Genomic DNA, 20,957 nt, shown 5'->3' with positions numbered 1-20,957 from the left:
CCAAGGACATCTTTGGTGCAGAATAGCATTATATGTTTGACCGCGTTACCAGGGCGGGGTGATTGTTTGTCTTCTTCGTGAAAAAATTACAAACGAATAAACATTTTATATACATAATTTTAGCGATCTAAATACTATGGCTAAAAAATAAACTTTGGTAAAAAACCTCAAATCAACTCCGAATTTAAAGTAGTTTATAAGCATAAGAGCAAGTTCAATAGTATAGCCAACCGCTGGCTCCAATTTATCTATAGTCAATCTAATGGTCAATTTATACAATAGTTGCCTACAAAACATCAATACGTGGTTCCGCATGTCATACACATATATTATTTTAGAGCCCTTGTGCAGCTACAAATTAATTCACATCTCTTCTCTCTCCCCTCCTATCTCTTTAAAATATGCTTATAGCTAGCTTATAGCCTGCTATTGTACCTGAGAAGAGATAAGGTCGGGCATCTCTGGTGCAGAATAAGAGAATAATGCCGGTTAGTTACTGTTTCGAGGAGCCGCATTTATGTTTTCTTGGCCGAAGCATAAGTTAAAGTGAGCAATTAATTTTTGAACGGGATAGACTGATACCTAGATCTGGAACGACATTCCGTTCTATATTCATTCATTTATTATTTATGTAATTTTTTATACAAATTTATGGTTCCACGCACCACAAGGAATGGACGGTAGTGCTTTGTTGATGCTTTGTGCGAACAACAAGCCTATGGCTAAATTTAAATAAAAATAAACATTTATTTATTTTTTATATATTTTAACAGAAAATAATTGTTAAAGATATATTTAGAAGACTATATCATTGTCTAAAATGATAAGAATTATCAAATTAGAGAGAATACTTGTAAAGACATACAATGCAAACCACTCGTTTGAGTAAGATTAGAGTGTTACGTTGGCTGAGGTCTAAAACGTGATTTTTCCACCGTGCATGTGGCTTTAGCAAAGGCTTTAGGTTTTATTTCAGCTCCTTTACTTTCTATTTTAGTCCTAACGTTTTCTTTAATTTATAGTAAGGTCTAAAAATTTATAAAGAACACCCTAAAATTTAAAAAAGAAATTAAAAAAACTCCCCCACACTCATCGCTGACTCTCTTCAGAGTCTCAGACGCGTCTTGCGACAACCTCTCCATCGTGCCACCCTGTACAACTGTCCACTCATGTAGGTTTCCCCGCCCAACCTTTAGTTCTCATCCCTTTAGTTGGGCTGTGCCATCCTCCACCATTGCCCCTTTTGAGCTTTGGGCCAAATCAGCGGTAGCCCTCTTCCACTGTCCCTCTAAGCTCTAGGGTCAAAATTGCCACCATTCTCCATGTATGTCTCTCTGTTCTCCATATTTGGCCAACATGTCCACCCTCCTTCCTTTCCCAGTTTCCGTCGGTGTCCATTGTCTTTCACTTCCTGATCACCACCCTCCCTACTTTGGATATCACCACCGTTAGCACAGTCCTGCTCAAGCTTAACACGATGTCGAAGAAGGGGATCGCATATTCGCATGTAAGGATACAATCTCTCTTAACACGCTACATACGCCCTAGACCCGCACACAAGCACCCTCCCCACTAACGAGGCTCATGTGCTCTCTACAGGGCATGAGCAACTCTATATGGGTAGAATTCCAATCAAGTTGGACATACGGCATCAACGTGGATGGCTAAAATCACTCACCTTGTTTCATTATTCATGCCCTAAGTCTTCTTTATTTACGAGTACGGATCCTTCCACATCCATGTGTATAACATTTGGGAATTATGAGTAATCTCGTAGACATGTATCAGTTCTTTGCCAATCTGTATTGTCTCTAAGTATAATGTCTTAACTAATTCTACCCTAGCTTATAATGGAAGTTTTTTTACTATTATAATGGAAGTTTTTTTACTATTATTTAGATTCGTGTGAATGCTAATAGCCATACATATATAAACAATATCTAATATCTAATGGTATATAGATGAATTAGGTATAACCAAACGGTTTTGGAATATATAAAACCGAGGGAGTAGTAGTATAATCAGCCCCTTAATTGGTAGGAGCTCACTGTTTGTAATATAATCAGCCTCTTAATTGGCTCTTTGGCAGGAGCTCACTGTTTGTTAACACTGCGGTCAAACACTGCCTTGGAAGTCGCTAATTGTAGCCTTGTAGGGAACCTACGGTCTCTGCCTCTACCCCACAATGCTAGTCAGAGGCTCAAAGCTCAAGCTCGAGCATTCATTCATTTCCCCTGACCGTTGTTGCCTTGCGCCACTGCCACCCCGTGTCTGCTGCGGCTCGCAGCTCGCATAGAAAACACCACCCGCACCACAGCGGCCATACTCTCCTCGGTTCGCTACTCTCGTGCAGATTACCCCCTGAATCGTTCGGAGATGCAAAGAACCATTTTCTAGAGAAGTGAGGAGGGAGATGGACGGCGACGCCGGGATGATCCCGTCGTCTTCCTCCGCCGAGTCGTCACCCTCTTCCTCCGACGTCGACAGCGAGGTACCCACTAATCATTAGCCGTGTCATTAAGTCATTTCATTCGTTTCTAATCATGCGACCATGCGTGAGAAAATTGGTGCGGATGTTGGTCTGTTGCTAGTCCACGAGGTCGTCGTTCTTTCGTGACCGCAGCACGACGCTAGGGACGCTCATGGGCGTGTCCTTCGCCGACGACGAGGAGGAGGATGATCAGCAGCAGCAGAGGGAGGCGGCGCGAGAAGGGCAGGGGAGGGAGAGGCCCCGCGTCCCCGTGGCCGGAGAGGAGGGCGGGCGGAGGTGGCGCCGGAGGTGGAGGCGCAGGCGCTGGCGCAACGCCGGCGGCAGCTGGTGGCGGCTATGCAGGGACGACGTTGGCGGAACGACGTCACTGGGCCAGTTCTTGCACATGGAGAGGCAGCTCGCCGGCGCCGGGCTGGGAGCCGGCGACGGCGCTGTTCGACGATGAGAGCGCCCGGCCAGCGCTGCCGGCTCGGGAGGAGAGGGTTAAGTTGCAGCTGCGGAGGTCGGCGCAGGGGTCGTCGTCGTCGGTAGTGAGGCTGCCGGTGCTGCTCACCGCCATGTGCAGCGGCGGAGCCTGATTTGTATTCGGAACATGCACATCATTAATTTACGACTACTGATGAACAATGATTGCTACTAGCATTTTGAGCTGGCTTCAGAAAATTTCCTGCGTGTGAGCGAATGAAATCGCACGTGATGTTGCTAAAAATTGGCATGACGATTGAGAGCAAAGGATAAAGGATAATAGTATAGCCAATAAGCTGTCTTTAAGATTTTTTATAGTCTTTTTTTACTCACCCATATACTAGTTAGCTCTACATCATTAATATAGGACTCACATGTCACTCTCACAGAATTTTTTGGTTTCTGTATCCGAGCTGGCTACAAGCTTACAGCCTGTTTACACTCTTTCTCGTCCTCTCTCTTCCATATAAGCATAAAGCCAGTTTATAAAGCCAGTTTATAGCCTGACTTGCTCGGAGAGAGTTCTTCGAGACCCACCGACCACATCGTTCTAGTGATTGCATAGCTATGCGCCTATGCGGCATACGCGAGAGAGACACACGGTCACGGGTTCACCCGTGAACAGAAGCTCGACATGTGATCCCCGCCGCTGCTGTTTGCCTTTGCTGGTCCACTGGATTCGTCAGTCGTCACTGGTCGCCTGAGTCAGTGTCTGACAAGGTGAATTCAGTACACAATACATTTGTTCAGAGGAAACGTCGGTGGCGCACTTAATAAAATGGCAATGTATAATGACGAATCAAGCTAACAAATATAACAGTACTATTACAATATTGCTGGTAAACAAGCCTATCCCTTCCTCCTTGCCGATACTTTTAGCAGGAAAAGGAGGTGGCTGTAGTTACCTATACTTTTCCTTTTTGTAGAGAGAGAGAGTTAAACTATATATAATTTGGCTACACAAATATAGTAGTACTCCATCAATCGCCAGGCAAACAATCCGAGTGGGCCCGACAAAAACAGATAGCCCAGGCCCGTATAGCTGATTTTCTCTTTCGCGGTCGCTCTAGTCGTCGGCCCACTCGGCTGGGTTGGGGTGGGCGGAGAAGTAGGCGAGCAGGCCCATGAGCGGCGCGTTGATGTAGGTGGTGGGCTCCGACTGCTGGAACACGGCGCGCGCGTCGGGGAACGCGTCGGTGGCGTCGCTGGGCCCGCCCACGACGGCGCCCACCAGCAGGTTGGGGTTGGGCGCCGCGCTGGCGTAGTAGGCGCCGCCTGCCTTGCAGCCGATCCGCGCCGGGTGGGCGGCGACCGACGGGAGGGAGCTCCCGCGATGGTGGATCCGGCGCGGGAACCTGTCGCCGTACCCCACCATGTACGACATCCGCAGCGGGTTGTCGCCGAGGATGTAGTCCACCTGCCGCTTGGCCACGCGGCGGAGCTGCGCCGGCGACGCCGAGCCGCCCGCGCCGCACGACACCCGCGCGCCGGCGTGGCTTAGGTAGTTGGAGTAGGCGAGCAGCAGGAACGACAGCGACGTCACGTGCTGCATGTTGCTGCCCCCGACCTTGAACAGCAGCCCGCCTGCACCGCACGTGTTTTCCGCGCACACGAAAGTTATGTGCTGCGATTTTAGCTGGGAAAATAAAGATGGTGGTCGTGGGAGATTGATTAACCTGGGGAGTACTGGATCTGGGGGTGATTAGAGATGCCAGGTAGGAGGGTACACATGAAGTTGTCGGCGTTGACACGGAACGACTGGAAGTACTCGTCCTTCCCCATCAGTACTTCCTGCAGTGAACACGAGTTAATTAACACAATAAGCGCTCGTACATCGCATTCTTGCTGATAGTACGGTAATTGTGGAGTAGAGTGTTTTGGCCTTTTGGCCCACTCGACGAGAGGAACAGACCCGTAGTCCTCTGCTGCTCGTAGGCTGGATGCAGCACGAGCAGAGGACTACGGTCTACAGAGGCAAGCACGCTCGGTACAGTCATAGTATAGTCCAAAGTACTACAGTACTACAAGAATGTGATGGATCGCTGCTAGTCAAAGTACTAGATTAATTAACTGTTTAACGCTATTACTAGCAGTATAATATACGTCCTCCTATGTGATACTACTGTCAGTTCTCCTTTCACAGCCGTCAGGGTGTACGGGCCACATGTAAAGCTAACACGAGTATTAAAAGGTTCAATTCCGTACACATTCAGTTGTGTTACTCTACATCTCTGTTAACAGTGAAAAGAGACCTTCAAAAGACAAAAGTAATACCGCATAACATGAGGGTTGGGCAACTTGCCAAGTTCCCTTGTGAAAGATGAAGCTGCCAAAATGAAGAAGCTTCTTCTTTAAAAAGCCAAAAAAGCGCATCGGCGGCCAAATTGCACAACACCGCTGCAGTAAAATGGAGTAATCTTGTCGAGGTCTAGCCAACCAAACGTTTGACAATCCGTGACACTAGTACCGAGTACCGACGGTATGTTCCGTGCATAACTGCGGTGGAAAACAAGAAAGAATACGAAATGGCGCGTTACCTTGGAGATGAGGACGTTGATGCCAGCGTGCTTGTTGTCCCAGCCGAACTCGTTGATGGACTCGCTGGCGCCGAGCACCACCTCGTTCCTCTTGATGTACTCGCGGTACTCCCGCCGGCGCGACGCCTTGTGCAGCCACGCCGCGCCCCAGAGCAGCTCGTCCTGGTACCCGGAGAAGTCGCAGTAGCAGGGGCACACCGCGTCGTGGAGGCTGCTGCTGTAGGGGCCCCGGTACCTGTCCGCGAACTCGAACACCTACACGTACGAACACACAAAAATAACGTACTAGGCGTGAGGAAACAAGCAAGTCAACGGACGGCGTGGTGTGGCGCGGGTGGTCTACTTACGGATATGGCGCGGTCGAGGAGGCGCTTGGAGTAGGCCGGGTCGGCCTCGCGGAAGACGATGGAGCCGGCGGCGAGGGCTGCGGCGGTCTCGGCGGCGACGTCGGAGCCGGGGTGCGAGGGGTCCACCTTGTAGACGGTGCGGGGGGTGTCCATGTCCTCGGGACGCTCCCAGCACGAGTGGTCGCGGAAGGCGTCGCCGACCTGCACGTACACGGTGTTGGGCTTCGCCGTCGCCTTCATCAGGTAGTCCGTCGCCCACCGCACCGCCTTCCTCGCCTCCTCCTTGTGCGGCCCGAAGCTCCGCCCGAAGTCGATCAGCCCCCACGACATCAGCGTCGCCGTGAACGCCATCGGGAACCCGAACTTCACGTTGTCGCCGGCGTCGTAGTACCCTCCCGTCAAGTCCACCTGCATGACGTACAAGCACGCTACTCGCTACTCACAATGCTGCATCGTTTACCGCATTCTCAAAGCCAAGGTATAGGACGAGCACACGTACGCCGGCGGCGGCGCCGTCGTGGAGGCCGGAGTCGCGGCGCCAGCGGAGACGTTGGTCGGGGGGAAGCCTGCCGGAGCGCTGCCCCTCAAAGAACAGTATGCTCTTATGGAGCGCGTCACCGTAATCATGCTGTCCGGCAGACACCACCACCACCGCGCCCGGCGAGAGCAGGAGCACAAGCACAGCCGCAGCCGCAGCCACCACCGCCACCTCCACACTCAACGACGCCACCGGCATTGCCGCTGGATGAATTAACGAGCCCAACGCAATGGCAATGCACCACTGCCTTTTGCGTTCGAATGTGCAATGCTTCGATCGACGCTTCGCCGGCGGCTGGATGAGCGTGATCGAGTGAGGTGGAGGTGTTTGCTGCTGCTGCTCTGCTACTGCACAAGTGCACGAGGTTTTAATAATGGCCGGTGAGGCGAGTGAGGTGGATGGCTGGAGGCGAACCGAACGGGCGGGCGGATAAATACTGCACGTGACGGGGGCGCAGACATGGATGGACCAATGGAATGACGGGTGGGGACCACGGCCTAGGATGCTGGGGCGAGGGCCAGCGCGGCGGCGACGCGTGGATGTGGCGAACGTTGCGGCGCCGGAGTCTAGCTTCCGCTTGGGAGAGGAAGCGCGATGTGCTACACTGCTACTGCTGCGAGCCTGCGACAGTGCGCAGGTTCGGTTGGTTGGTTGGTTAGTTTCGGCCGTTGGCCTTTGGAAAAACGGCACTCCGAAACGTTTTTTTTTTTACTCGCGCTCCACTTGTCTGAAGTATGGGCTGACGAGTTACACGAGTATCCAGTATTTGGGTACTCCGGATTTCGGAAAAACAAGGTTCCTGAAACAAGCGCTAGTACAAATGACGTTTCTACTCCTAAACATTCTTCCTCCCTCTCATTATGTTAAAAAAAAACATTCTCCCTCTCATTTTTATGCTTATAATTTTCGATTTTTGTGTTTTTATATCGTAGTTTATATTTAGTCTATATTTTTTAAATTATTAAAAAAATATATAAAAATTTTATTCATAAATTATTTTTCATTTATAAATATATATCATTTAGAAAGTTTGTTTGGACCGTCCTTTTTTTTCAAAACCCTGCGCTAATGCTACTATTTCTGCCTGGGTAAGTAGATCACAGGGCGTAGTCACGAGCGTAGTTCTAGGCTTTATTCCCGTGCCGAATGATCATCCGAGAACAGGAGACCTTTTAAGATCGATCCGTGCATTGCAATCTACGATACCATCAATCACGGCGGGGACAGAGGTATTAGCTACCCGCGACATTCCGGCCATCACCGTCGTGACATCCGGCGGTTTTTGTTAAATGTGACCGTTGGACCGGGGCATGCACGCACGCACGCACGGGGACCGTTGGATGGATCCCCCGGTACAGTGAGAGTGAGTAACTCGCAGAGGTGAAGGACGGGGAGCCGTTAAAGCAAACCTGGAGAAGAAGATGACGAAGGGCAGGGCCTCCCATCGTGAAATCCCGTTTTCTTGGATTTTTTTTTTTGCAGGCGTTGACAGCCATGGTGGAAAAGGGTTGGTCGTGGCAAGTGCCCGTGTTTATCTGACCGGCTGATCCATCGACCGATCGATCCAACGGCTAGAGAAGTAATGAGATGAGTTCATGGTTCTTGCTGGGGAAAGCCGGCAAGGTCGCTGCATGCTTCGCCGCTTTTGACGAGCACAGTGACGATGGACTGGTGGTGCCCGGAGGGAGAGCCAGACAGAGCCTGCGTCGTGCGTGTCTCGCGTAGTTGATATCACTAGTGTGGCAACGGCAGTTTTGGTGCGTGCGTGTCTGCGTGAGCATTCGAGGACAGCTGACAGCGCGTGTCCGAGTCTTATGTATTGGAAAGTTACTCGGACTTTTGAAATTTGCTATACGTACCATGAAATTTGCTGTACGCTGATTGTGCGATTTCGGTCGCTGCTTCAAACGCACTGTCGCCGCCGTGAATTTTTTTGTCTAGACAGACAGACGCAATGCCGATGCTTCAAACAGGACGACGTGGCTGTAGTTTCATCTACGTATAGCACTGCTCTGTACTTTTTAGGTGAAATTCCACTGTTTGAGAACCAACGGCCTGAACCGTCTGCCCAGAGTTGCTTTTCAGCCACGCCGAGACTGTCCGTGTTTCACGGAATTCTAATATTTTTTTATAAAATTCAAGCGTTAAGTTTAAAAGGCAGAGTTTTATATAAAAAATTAAAAATTAAATACGGTTATAAAAAAACCTAAGGACTTAGCCTATTACCACTACTGGTAGATGCTAGAGGTTGTGAGACTATCCGTGTTTCACGGAATACATCGCAAAAACACAATACATGGTAACTATTCAAGTGATCTCATATGGCCAAAACATGATGCAATGATATTTCAAACCGTTTCCTTATTTCACAATACAGGTAGCTTGAGCTGGTGTGTTTCATTCAAGTTAGCCACTAATCTTTTTCTAATTTAGTCATGTTGTGTTTTCAATTTACAATAAACACCAATATTTTATAATGACCTCATCTCCTCAAAAATCAAATATATATATAAACTCTTACCTCTTCCATCGTCCGCTCCACTGGTGGCAAGACCACTAGACCGGTGCCAGAATTCTCTCTTCCCAACGACAACCACTGGTGGCAAGACCACTGGACCGATGCCAGCATTCTCTCTTCCCAACGACAACCTCCACGCAGCATTGCCACTTCGCCTCTCCCCAATCTCTACTCAACAATGCTGACTCCCCTATCCAAGATAGTGACCTCCATGTGGTGCTGCCTTGACCCCTGTTTCTTATCGACCTCGATCCGGTGTGGTGGTGCATCGATCCATATATAGTTTGTCCAATCGTCACCGCATCTTAGGCAATGGGTCAATTAGATGGCAGTGGATGGATGACTGTTGAGCAAAGACAACCCAAGGATGCGTGGTGGAGATACATGGGCTGCCAGCAACGACAGGCGAAGCAAGACGGGAGGTAAGGTGGTGGCCCAACCACTAAATCCACGAAAGGAACAATGGTGGCGACTAAGATTGATTGATGGGGCAAAGTTCGTAATAACAATAATGATGGTAGGCCTTTTTCTCTCCCCCATCACGTGTTGCGCTTCTTTTATCTTCCTCAATCTAGTCCACATCGCCATATTGGAGTTTGGTCGCCATCGCGCTTCAAGGGCAAGGCGGTTAGGGGTGGGATGGGGGCATGGCTTCGCCCATCACGGCTGGCGACTGGCGAGTTGTTCCCTTGCTCGTACAGTATTGCTGTGATGTGACCGGTACACAGTAGGAGTGATAATAAGTCTATTTATAAAATTTAAGTGTTGAGTTTAAAATGGATTAAAAATAAAATTTTATAGAATTTTATATAAAAAATTAAAAATTAAATACGGTTGTAAGAAACACTTAAGGACTTGGCGTATTACCGTAGAGGCTGTGTGGGAGCGCCTCAATTGGAGCAGCATATTTGGCTCCAGCCATGAGCCCATGAACCCGTGATGGCTATCAAATTTCTGTGGACTGTTTTCGATAGGGTTTGTTCCGATTCGAGCCTTTTAGCAGAGCTGCGTGCAACATCTGCAAGGCCCGTTTGGCCACGGATGAATCCAGCCCAACCCACTAATTCCCCAAATTCGAGAACTGCCTCGGCTGCTTTTGGAGCCCACCAGCCATTTCCAGGCCATGATCCCCAAGCCCAACTACGAGAACTGGCTGCTCTTGTGATGATCCGTGTAAAAACGTCTATGTCACCCACACGCCGTCTCTGCACCTCATCGCCAGTTCGCCGCATCGCGCGAGGAGGAAGCACCGGGATCCACATGGACAGCACCCGCAATAACTCCACTCCACACCACACCCGAGTTTACTGCTACCATCAGGCGCTCCGTGTGACCGTGCCGGTGTCCGTGCCAAACGGTCTCGCAGTAAATACACGGCGCTGCGCCTGCACCGGGGCGGTACACTGGCTGACACGGAGCAGCAGCAGCGCAGGCGAGCAACGGTCCGCTCCGCCGTGTAGCCGACCCGACCCGCTCGCGCGCATCGGCGGGCTGCTGCTGAATCGTACGCGAGGTGACCCGCGGAATTCGCCCTGCGCGCGCGAGCCGGTCGGTGATCCCGCCGGCGCGCTCCCCGGGCAGAGAGAGAGAGAGAGAGAGAAAACAAGGAAAAGCGGAGACGCCACGACGCCAACTTTAACGAACCCCAACGAACGATAAAAAGAATACACGAGCAGAGAGACAGAGGAGGAGAGCTCGCTCGCTAGTCTCACTGCTTTCCACGCGCGCGGGAGTCCGAAGGTCTCGGCGCGGCGGGAACGGCGAGGGGGAGCGACCGGGCATGAGGGAGCAGGAGGAGGGTGGCCTGATGCAGGCGGCGGGGCGCCGGGGCGGGGTCGTCAGGGCGCTGCTCGGTCTCGGCGGGATCGCGGAGGGCGCTGCGACAGCCGCCGAGGGGGGCGTGCCGAGGAAGCCCGGGACGGGGGATGGCGGCGGCGAGGAGAAGAAGGCGGTGGTGAGGGTGGTGGCGGCCGACATGCCGCCCGCGCTGCAGCGACGCGCGTTCCGCTGCGCCCGCGACGAGCTCGCCGGGATGCCGCGCTCCCCGCGGCGGCTCGAGCCTAAGCGCCTCGCCCTCGCCCTCAAGAAGGTACATTTCTTGGCCGGCAGAGCACGATTACTCCTGCTTCCGTATATATCGTCAGAACTCCATTTCTGTACCTGCAAATAACAAATTGGTTGTGGAGTAGCTTTGGCTGTCAGCAAGAACTGGGCCGTGTTTGCTCCCAAAGATGCATTAGCCAATGGAATCGATTGATTAATTGTTTGTCCGCTGCTGTTTTTCATTAGATGCTCACTAGATTATCAGAGATTGTTCTTCATTGACTCAGTGAGGACAGCATCTTCCTTACCATGAGTCCATGATTAACAAAACTACGGAGATAGCTGCAGCCTCCGACAGTAGCCTAGTAGGCGTCTAACTGATCGTGTCGGAGCGAACAGGGTTTAGTTCTTGGAGTAAATGTATCCCAATTTCCCACTATGCTTGCACGCAATTCTTTCGGCAATGCAGCCATAACTGATGTACTACCGTGTATCCGTTGTCGGGGCCTTACCGTGAGTCCGTGATTAGTATTTAAGATTTATTCAAGTGCATTCACCCCATTTGGTTGTTGCGTAGATGAATTGTGGTGTTCTGGTTGCCCCTGTAGCCTGTCTTGATGCACCTCAAAGTCTAGAAAAACCAAAGCCGGCCTGTTGTTTGTCGTGGAAAAATTGGAAGGGTCTGAGAATCATAGGCAGCTCAAGTATCAGTTTCTGAACACCTAAGCGGTAGGGTCAAGCTGAATGAAATTTAGCTCTTCTTTGTGGGTGTGCTAAGATTTCCTCATGCAATCTAGTAGCATGTAGCTAACCACCAGTGCTAGCATTTAATACGTTGCCCAATCAGGTGATCATTTCATTTGGTTGCCGATCTGTCATTGACTCTTTGTCTTGTATACAAATGGGATTGCGAGTTTGACCACGAGGATGCATCGTTCGACTACAGTCTACAGACCTTTAATTTACATATCTGGGTAAATTTTCAGTTCTTGCCCCCTGTGAGTAACGTTTCAAATTCCATCTGTATGGATAAGTGATCTGACATAACCGAATGTATACATAGGACATGTTGTTATTGGCCTATTGCGTTAGTCATTAATTTATCTATGCTGTGGGAAGCGTCACCAAAGGTATTGCCGAGTAATCCACTCAAGTAACGCCTCTGAAAATGTACAGTCGACAAAAACTTTTTGTTGTTCATCTTGTAACTTGTAAGTCTAATTGAACCTACCTTACATTTTATCAGACCCCTAGCCTGAATGCTGCACAAATCTCCAATCAATCAACAACCAAACCTGGGACCATTCTACATGTTTTTTTGTCCATGTTTATCAAACAATCGCACTTCCTATAATTTGCCCGCAAATTCTATAAAACGCGGCATTTTGTCTGTGTTCATCTACTTCCATATGCAATACTGTGTATATGATGGCAGCTTATCTTTTGCTGCAGGAGTTTGACACTGCTTATGGACCAGCTTGGCACTGCATTGTAGGGACGAGTTTTGGTTCATATGTCACCCATGCCCGGGGTGGATTCCTGTACTTTTCAGTTGATAAGGTCTATATACTGTTGTTCAGGACGGCGGTGGAGCCCCAGCCGCATTGTGATGACCAGACAAATAGTTCGTGAACAAGCATCCCAAAATGCAGTTGTTCAGCTTCGCCAAGGCCTTGTACATTGCATGGTTTCTTCGATGGCAATGGGGACTCCTTTTTGGCGTTTATGGTTCCAATGTCAAGAATTATTTCGAGTGGTTAGTGTGATCTGTTAGAGTTTATGGCTGAATGCAGTGTACCTTAGATTTCTGATGCTCCGTGTAGATGGTCAGATAGGAACAGAAGCTGGCCAGGGAGCACAAATGGGTGTATATTGACACCCAATCTCTCAGAATGCATTGAATCAGTTGTAAGTTGTGACTCAATTCTCCGTTGTTCAAGGCAAGAATTGCCGCCTCTGTTAATATCAAGTCATGCCATTATAAATTTGCTAGTTTTGAAATATACCATTACAATTCGACTAATTATAAAGATGTCATTATAATTTTAGAAGTATTAGAAATATGTCACTCAATACCCTTTCGGTGTATTCTTTTTAAAAAAATTAGACCATATTGTCCATCTGCTATTTACTATGCCCTTAACATGTGTAAGGACAATTTGGTCAAAAATAACATATCTGAAATAGTTCTAAAATTATAGTGGTATCTTTACAATTAGTCGAATTGTAATGGCATATTTTAAAACTGGTAAATTAATAATGGCATGGATCTAATTAACCCATACTTTATTGGTGTCCACTTTTAACACAATAACGCAACTCACCATATAAATCATATCAGAATTAGAGCATGCCGTACATCATGTCATCCTTCGTTCTTAAAAATAGAGAATGAATAGTAAAAATTAAGTTCAACAGAGCATCCATCTTATTCTTTATTTTTGGACGTTATCCATATTACGAGAGATCTCACCCTCTATTTTTTGATGCCATCCATATTATGAGAGAGACTTTATATTTAAATGTTCTCTCTATCCTTCAAAAGAGATGGATGGTATCATATATATATATATAGATGATCTGCTGGAGTACTTCCAGCACAAGGAGATATGAAGGATGAAACTATTTTGGATGATCATCCAAATAAAGATATGAAGATATGGATGACCAAATTTAAATGAACTATTGGGATGCTCTTGGCAAATGCATCTTGAACTGCTATAAGAAACATCCATATCTGATACAAAGAAGAATCTGGTAAATGATAGCGTGCATATGATACAAACAATAAAAACCTGAACGAATTCTCGTGTTTCAGCTAATTTCCTGCCTTCCTAGTATATACATGGGAGCAAAGCCGTGAACCTCTGGTCAGACAAAATGGAGCTTGATGTGACAATAGAAACGCCCCAATTTTATTCAGACAACCATCTCGGCCTCTCTCAAACTTGAAGGAATTCCTATATCTAGTCTCATTGTGGCTTTGTACTTCTCCGGCACCTTTGCACCAGCCTGAACACATATCTCAACAACTGCAGGTGCCTGCCCATAGAAACTCTTCAGATCCCTCTGCAATTCCTCCCCGGATTCCGGCATGTGCCACACATATCTAGGAGGTATTAAGTCATCAAGCACCGCTGCCTGCCATCCATGCTGTCCATTCCTCTGCTGGTGTTTGAAGGCACCACAATTCCGTGCTTTGTGGCCACTTGCTCCGATATGAACCTCTGGGCAGTATCCACAGACCCGCACTGCATAGCTCTTCATAAGCCTCAAGGCACCACCCCTGACTACCTCCCATGCTTCGAGTGTTTCCTCAGCAAGAGCAACAATCTCCTCTGGGCTTGATGGGGTGATAACCTCGTTATCATGCAGTTCTTCAAGAATTGGATGGTCAAGTTTGTAAGGCTCCGGGTCTGGTAGGTCATCCTCATTTGCATCAATAAACTCACTCCTTCCGATTTTAATAATCGGCTTTCTTCGACGCTTTGTGGGGTATTCAGGGAGATTAACTCCAGCTTGAATGCATAACTCTACAAGAGCAGGAATGCGGGGTACAGCAAACCTTTGATCATGAGGGATACGGTTTCCTAACCGATCCTCTAGGTGGTAGGCTTCAACTGGCAAGAAAACAGCTTCCACCAAAGTACTTCCCCAGTCATGTTCTCCCCTACGTTTATCTGAAGACATTCCTTTGCATGTTCGGAAAGGGTGTCCAACAGATCCGACATGTATCTCACTGCAATATCTGCAAGATAAACAAACATTATTTCCTCACGTAAAATAAAAGTGCCTTCACGGAAAGGTGCATATCAGCATAAAACAGCTAAAAGGTACATAATTGTCAAAATTCCAAACAAAATGTGATGAATTGTGGAATATGGGTGGAAGAACTACCAAACGGAAACAGAATTAGGATCATGATGATGCATCATCGTAAGCTGAAAAAGTCAGAAAGTTTATTCAAGGTGGTCATAACATTTAAATTACACAGAACACAATGACAGGGTATGGTAAAAAAACTCCAAATATTTCCCAAATTACAAAATTTTTAAAACAAAATGGAAGCTTAGCTGGAAGGTTGGAACTGATAATATCTGAACATATAGAAATGCATGTACTGTTTCATGGATTCAGTCAATAATTAGATACAATACGACTGTGCATAATAGTGGTGTCACCACAGATGCCAAGAAGTTTTGGAATTGATGCTTAAATGATCCATGTCTAATACAAAGCCTCATATTAAAGAACTGACACACTACATCTATTAAGCAGCTGAATATCTACATAATTTATGCCATATACAAGTCAGAAAATTGATGGTGTAAAATGAAGTTTCTTACATCTTGTTTTATAGAATAGCTTTTATTGACTAATATTGTTCTATGTGTTGTTTTCTTTCTGCTGTCCAATGTGATAAAACTGTAATGTGCAATCAACAGAAGCAAGATCTGTATATATAATGATCAAGACAGGATGAAACAAGAGAATTACTTGCATCCTCTCACTGGTATTACTTTCATAAGCCTCTTCAAGTTGTTAATCAGCAAAATTCTTGCATTATACACTCTGAATGCAACTGGTATCAGTCTTTTGACCAGCAACCCATTTTTTGGAGGTGGTAAAGACCGTTTGGGTTTCCCTTCAGCTTTCTTCGCCCTCTCTTTTGCTCGGCGCCTTAACTCCAACACTGGTATAGGAAATGGTTTCTTCTCTCTTTTTGAGTAATTAGGCGGAAAATCAGCATTTTGGACATATTCGTTTGTGATGACGATGGTTCTAAGGCAAGATTGGGAGATACTTGAAGCAGGTGCTCTGAAAAATATAGGAAAAAAGACAATAAATGAATAATCAGGCCATAAGATTCTAGAAGTAGTGTTTATCACATTCAACTCCATTAAATCAACTCTAAATGAAATCCACCCATCATCAAGATCACGGTTATCTTAAAGAAGTTATATTTTTACGAAAAGGAATATCAAGTAAACAAAATGCACGAAAAAAATTCCTTGGTGGGAAAATTTTATGGTCTGGTCATTGGTACCAGATGAATTAGTGAAGTACACAAAGAGATTGTTGACAAAAAGGAGTTGAAGAAAGTGATTATTTTCTGAGAGTTATTCAGTACTAACTCCGTCCCTAAATGTTTGACACCGTTAACTTTTTTATACGCGTTTGACTATTCGTCTTATTGAAAAAAAATTATCAAATATGTAAAGATATATATATGCATAAAAATATATTTAACAATACACAAAATGATATAAAAATAATTAATAGTTAAGTAAATTTTTTCAATAAGACAAACGGTCAAACATATATAAAAAAAGTCAACGGCGTCAAACATTTAAGGATAGAGGGAGTATAACGGAGTGATATATCCACCAAGTAGTTGGATATAATCCTTGGCTTAATGTGCAAAGTCACATGATAGATGTTATAACTGGCATGCATATTTTACCACATCAAGTGACACTACTCACCGCCGTTAGTTGATGCAGAACAATGGGAACTAATGCACATTATCCAACCATTTCCCATTGCACACTACCACTACCAGTCTACCACGGTACATTTACCTATGATTTCTTCCGGGGTAGCAAAACAACGTATCGACTGATCAAATAGTAGCAGTAATCTAATAACCGAACGGTCTTAAACTTTGCCATCGTGCATGGAGCAGATAGGCCAACTCACCTGAACCGCCCACCGCGTCCACCTGTACCCTTGGCAATCCCTGCACCCGCATCCGGCTGCTCCCTGACCTGTACCAAACCAGCCACTAGAATCAAACAACAAATCCAATGAGAACGCCAGCCAGACAGCCATCCACCTAGCCTCACGATCACCCAGCCCTATCGCTACTGTTGTCGGGGGCAGCAGCAGCAGCAGCAGTTCCTCTTCCTCCTGGAACATGGGGAGCGGGGGGCCATACCTGGACGCGTGGGGCGGACCACCGGAGGCCGACGAAGCAGCGGAGCGGGGGGAGGCGGGAGGAGCAGGTCGGCGGAGCGAGGAGGGAGTGGGAGGAGGAGGTGGATGGCCTCATGGCCAGAGCTCCCGTCATGTCGGCGAGCCCGTGGTGGTGGTGGTGTCGCCACCGGAGCGAGGCGGCGGTGGCCTTGGCTTCTCTGTCGCCTCTCCCTATCCTCTCTCTCGCACCGCATGAGAGGAGGAAATGGGTCTCTCTCTCTAGCTAGATTTTTTTTTATATCGGCCTTTGTGTGCTGGAAACTGTAGGCCCATCTCATGTCATAACTGGGCTTATGGTCTGCTTGGCCCAAATAAAATCAGTCCAGTCCAACTGTCCAAGGCCAGTCCAAGCTCAAGCTGGGAATGTTTGGCTTATTTTTGGTTTTTCCTTAAGCAGAAAAAAAAAAGAAAGACAGACAGACAGATAGCAAACCTGAAAAGGAAATGATCTGGTTCAGGCTCCAAAACCACTATGGCGATGATACCAAGTATAGAGTGTACATCGTTGTAAACCGTCAAAGCCGATCTAGAAAGCAAAGAGAGCTAAGTTCTTCAACCACCTCAGCTACCGCACATACCGATTCCTCTCTGAATTCGTTCTTCACACGGCCACACGACGATAGCTGTATGTGGCACGGTTCATCACTGCACTCAAGCTGGGAAACTTAAATCGCTGCGCTTAGATTAACCCAAACTTGTAGAAAATGGCACGACTTCATCCTGCCACCACGTATGTACGTACACCAACGCGCTATAAATCCGTCTCACGCTCGTCATGCAACACAGCAACACAAGCACAGAATCACATTCATAGACGAAGAGAGATTCGCGCAATCTTGATAAGCCGAAGCAGCAATGGCAGCTCAAGCTCTCGTCGCCGTCGTGGCCATTGCCGTGCTCGCGCGTTCAGCCGCCGCCGCCGCCACTGCCGCGGCACCGGCGGCGGCCAAGGGCCCGGTGACGTACGTGTTCGGCGACTCGATGTCGGACGTGGGGAACAACAACTACTTCCCGCTCTCCCTCGCCAAGTCCAACTACCCCTGGTACGGCATCGACTACCCCAATGGCGTCGCCACCGGGAGGTTCACCAATGGAAGAACCATCGGAGACTACATGGGTAAAAATGCAAGCCAGTGCTTCACCGTCCAGCTAGCTAGCTAAGCTGACGATCCACACGCGCGGCCTGGTCTAATATTTCGATTGATATGCAGCTGACAAGCTCGGCGTCCCGTCCCCGCCGCCGTTCCTCTCGCTGACAAGCGATGATGTCCTCGGCGGCGTCAACTTCGCCTCCGGCGGCGCCGGCATCCTGAACGAGACGGGCGTCTACTTCGTAAGCCGCCACATCGATCTTTACGTGCTTGCGAGTTGCCGCCGTGGGTCTCTTTCTGTGGCACGGTTTCTTGAACACGCGAGCATGGCGATCGATTTGCAGGTTCAGTACTTCTCATTCGACGAGCAGATAACGTGCTTCGAGATGGTCAAGAAGGCGATGATCGCCAGGATCGGCAGAGAGGCCGCCGAGGTCGCCGTCAATGCAGCGTTGTTCCAAATTGGACTTGGTACAGCAATTTCTTCTCGTGAATAGATCAGGCTTCTGACAGCATTTTATCGTATGAAAGCTAGCCGGATGTATAGCTGTTAATCTAACGTGAAATGTTCTGCTGTTACTGAAGGGAGCAACGACTACATCAACAACTTCTTGCAGCCGTTCATGGCGGACGGCCAGACGTACACGCACGACACGTTCATCCGCCTCCTCATCACCACCCTGGACAGGCAACTAAAGGCAAGAACACACGCTACTCTCACTGTGACACTGTGACTCAGATTAGTTAGGACGAGGCCGGCCCTGATACATCGTCCATGGTGGTGGGTTGATGTGTTTGCTTTTGCAGAGGCTGTACGGGCTCGGCGCGAGGAAGGTGGTGTTCAACTCGCTGCCACCGCTCGGCTGCATCCCGTCGCAGCGCGTCCACTCCGGCAACGGGAAGTGCCTGGACCACGTGAACGCCTACGCCGTGGAGTTCAACGCGGCCGCCAAGAAGCTGCTCGACGGCATGAACGCCAAGCTGCCCGGCGCGCGGATGGCGCTCGCCGACTGCTACTCCGTCGTCATGGAGCTCATCGTCCACCCCGAGAAACACGGTAATCAACGCCGTACCACAGTAGCAAACGGCCGGCGAGAACGATCCGATCCGATCTCACCGTAGCAATGCGATGGTTGTTTTCTGCGTGTGCGTGCAGGGTTCACGACGGCGCACACGTCGTGCTGCAACGTGGACACGACGGTGGGGGGCCTGTGCCTGCCGAACTCGAGGCCCTGCAGCGACCGCAAGGCGTTCGTCTTCTGGGACGCGTACCACACCTCCGACGCCGCGAATCGGGTCATCGCTGACCTCCTCTGGGACGCCATGCCGAGCGCCGGGAGCGGAGGCGCTGCCACCCCTCTCGCCGCGTCGCCGGCGCCGTCTCCGTCTCGGGCGCCGTAGTTGACCGATCAAGACTCTGCGTGCCAAGTCACTGCAGTGATGTGTTCTTGGGAGTGCCGGTGCTGGCTACTAGTTGGTCGAGTTCACAAGTTTCGTTCAAATAGTGCAGTTGTGTACGTATTTACATGGTTATAGTAATTTTTCAGAGTTCAATATACTTATATGCACATGAAAGAGTTTGAGCTTTCGACAATTCTTCAACTCATCTTGAAAAGCTTTTACTCATCATCCATTTCATTAGCAAAGTCTGAGCAGTATGTATGACATACAAGATTCAACATTTCGTATCACACCTTACAAAATTTCGACTCAATCCCATAGGATATTATGTCGTCCGAAGTATTATTCAATTTTTCTATTAATAAAGCAATTTTTATTCGAACCACAGATATATCATAAAATTTGTTTTTTGCTTCTGTTAAATTTCAAATTTTCAACTCGAGTCTAAAACCACGAGGAAGATAGAATGCAAAGCAGCGGTCTGGATCCCTCATCTACTGGCAGCTTGGCTGAAAATCCCTATCCCACCGTCCGTTGATCCGTTTCATTTTCCCAAACTGCAAGAGCACGTCAGCTCCATGACTCCATCCCTAAACCCTCTCGGTCGGAGCAAGGCCACCGCACACCGTCCGTCAATCGTGTCGCCGGCGACGGGAGCGGGCTAGCGGCGCGTCCAGGATCGAAGCTAAAGCGAAATAGAGAGGGTGCTATGATTATCTAAATTTGAATCGGAGAAATAAATATATGGTGAAAATTCATGAACTTTAGTTAAATTTTTTTCCAAAAATAGGTTCTATAAACCCCTTCCTGTATGCATGCAGCTTCGCCACTGGGCGCGTCGGTGATAGACGGGGCACACGGGCAGAGGCAGCCGCTGTCTCCGGCGATCTCTGCCTCGGCGATCCACATTTTTCAAGGATGGGTCAGGAAAATTGGACAGAAATGAATAGATAATCGTGCTATTAATTGGTTACTAATGTTGTTTTGGGTAGGACTTGAAATATGATACTCCTTCCATTAGCTTTTTATCTATATTTGACCATTCATTTTATTTAAAAAATTTATGTAATTATTAATTATTTTGTTATGTTTCGATTTATTACTAAAGTAACTTTAAACATAATCTATAATCCTACATATTTACATAAAAATTAATAAAAAAATGATCAAACGATAATTTAAAAAATCAACGGCATCAATTAAAAAATTAAAAAAATAGAGTATGACTTTGTTGTCTAATCTTGCAAACTCCATTCCTAAAGGGGGTTTAGACTAGGACGTGCTTCGCGATGCTTGAGGCACGCACTCCACACAACCCCATCACCAGTATAAAAGATCAGAATAAACCGATACAATACAAGATCAGGACTAATGAGTATAAACTCAAACTATGATTAAGCAATTTAACTAACAATTGATGGTGCAGGGTGACCTATCGATCTAGATTTAATCGCTTGGGGTAAACATTAGTAATACTCAACACAACTCTGGCAAACAACAAATTCTATGAGGCCAGTCATACAATTACTTCTTACTCCATTCAGGTTTCA

The 20,957-nt window shown here is 47.7% G+C and overlaps 5 protein-coding genes across 5 annotated transcripts; 3 read left to right on the top strand and 2 right to left on the bottom strand.

Annotated features, from left to right (window-relative positions):
* Positions 1 to 2,325: 2,325 nt before the first annotated feature.
* Positions 2,326 to 3,140, top strand: LOC102710843 (uncharacterized protein At3g17950). The gene is given in 3 exon segments (XM_006665124.3): positions 2,326 to 2,491; positions 2,592 to 2,933; positions 2,935 to 3,140. Coding segments are annotated over 3 exon segments (555 nt in total). The 5' UTR covers positions 2,326 to 2,413; the 3' UTR covers positions 3,070 to 3,140.
* Positions 3,141 to 3,721: 581 nt separating this feature from the next.
* On the bottom strand, positions 3,722 to 6,716 carry LOC102720308 (endoglucanase 6). The gene is made up of 5 exons (XM_040520262.1): positions 6,340 to 6,716; positions 5,841 to 6,248; positions 5,494 to 5,748; positions 4,633 to 4,747; positions 3,722 to 4,540 (listed from the first exon to the last, which is right to left on the bottom strand). Exons 1-5 carry the CDS (start codon positions 6,574 to 6,576, stop codon positions 4,023 to 4,025), a joined length of 1,533 nt encoding a protein of 510 aa, XP_040376196.1. The 5' UTR covers positions 6,577 to 6,716; the 3' UTR covers positions 3,722 to 4,022.
* Positions 6,717 to 10,565: 3,849 nt separating this feature from the next.
* Positions 10,566 to 12,933, top strand: LOC107303553 (dynein light chain LC6, flagellar outer arm-like). Its single transcript, XM_040520263.1, has 2 exons — positions 10,566 to 10,985; positions 12,392 to 12,933. The coding sequence occupies exons 1-2, from the start codon at positions 10,677 to 10,679 to the stop codon at positions 12,569 to 12,571; spliced, it is 489 nt and encodes a 162-aa protein (XP_040376197.1). The 5' UTR covers positions 10,566 to 10,676; the 3' UTR covers positions 12,572 to 12,933.
* Positions 12,934 to 13,643: 710 nt separating this feature from the next.
* LOC102720027 (APO protein 2, chloroplastic) lies at positions 13,644 to 17,104 on the bottom strand. Its single transcript, XM_006648955.3, has 4 exons — positions 16,878 to 17,104; positions 16,640 to 16,707; positions 15,437 to 15,757; positions 13,644 to 14,687 (listed from the first exon to the last, which is right to left on the bottom strand). Exons 1-4 carry the CDS (start codon positions 17,007 to 17,009, stop codon positions 13,859 to 13,861), a joined length of 1,350 nt encoding a protein of 449 aa, XP_006649018.1. The 5' UTR covers positions 17,010 to 17,104; the 3' UTR covers positions 13,644 to 13,858.
* A 614-nt stretch (positions 17,105 to 17,718) lies between these two features.
* On the top strand, positions 17,719 to 19,411 carry LOC102712609 (GDSL esterase/lipase At5g37690-like). The gene is made up of 6 exons (XM_015833717.2): positions 17,719 to 18,032; positions 18,127 to 18,248; positions 18,351 to 18,477; positions 18,592 to 18,704; positions 18,814 to 19,063; positions 19,163 to 19,411. The coding sequence occupies exons 1-6, from the start codon at positions 17,771 to 17,773 to the stop codon at positions 19,405 to 19,407; spliced, it is 1,119 nt and encodes a 372-aa protein (XP_015689203.1). The 5' UTR covers positions 17,719 to 17,770; the 3' UTR covers positions 19,408 to 19,411.
* Positions 19,412 to 20,957: the final 1,546 nt, after the last annotated feature.

Source organism: Oryza brachyantha, chromosome 2 (assembly GCF_000231095.2).
Source record: "Oryza brachyantha chromosome 2, ObraRS2, whole genome shotgun sequence".
In the NCBI taxonomy this organism is placed as follows: domain Eukaryota; kingdom Viridiplantae; phylum Streptophyta; class Magnoliopsida; order Poales; family Poaceae; genus Oryza; species Oryza brachyantha.
This window is presented reverse-complemented; position numbering and strand designations above follow the sequence as displayed.

Excerpts from the sequence above, each read along its gene's own strand:
- LOC102720308 (XM_040520262.1), bottom strand. The coding sequence starts at position 6,576 with ATGCCGGTGGCGTCGTTGAGTGTGGAGGTGGCGGTGGTGGCTGCGGCT. Across the intron at positions 5,749-5,840 it reads TCCTCGACCGCGCCATATCC|GTGTTCGAGTTCGCGGACAG; the intron begins GTAAGTAGACCA and ends TCGTACGTGTAG. Across the intron at positions 4,748-5,493 it reads TCAACGTCCTCATCTCCAAG|GAAGTACTGATGGGGAAGGA; the intron begins GTAACGCGCCAT and ends TGTTCACTGCAG.
- LOC107303553 (XM_040520263.1), top strand. The coding sequence starts at position 10,677 with ATGAGGGAGCAGGAGGAGGGTGGCCTGATGCAGGCGGCGGGGCGCCGG. Across the intron at positions 10,986-12,391 it reads TCGCCCTCGCCCTCAAGAAG|GAGTTTGACACTGCTTATGG; the intron begins GTACATTTCTTG and ends CTTTTGCTGCAG.
- LOC102720027 (XM_006648955.3), bottom strand. The coding sequence starts at position 17,009 with ATGACGGGAGCTCTGGCCATGAGGCCATCCACCTCCTCCTCCCACTCC. Across the intron at positions 15,758-16,639 it reads GGACGCGGTGGGCGGTTCAG|AGCACCTGCTTCAAGTATCT; the intron begins GTGAGTTGGCCT and ends TATATTTTTCAG. Across the intron at positions 14,688-15,436 it reads ATACCAGTGAGAGGATGCAA|ATATTGCAGTGAGATACATG; the intron begins GTAATTCTCTTG and ends TTTATCTTGCAG.
- LOC102712609 (XM_015833717.2), top strand. The coding sequence starts at position 17,771 with ATGGCAGCTCAAGCTCTCGTCGCCGTCGTGGCCATTGCCGTGCTCGCG. Across the intron at positions 18,478-18,591 it reads GTTGTTCCAAATTGGACTTG|GGAGCAACGACTACATCAAC; the intron begins GTACAGCAATTT and ends CTGTTACTGAAG. Across the intron at positions 18,705-18,813 it reads CCCTGGACAGGCAACTAAAG|AGGCTGTACGGGCTCGGCGC; the intron begins GCAAGAACACAC and ends TTGCTTTTGCAG.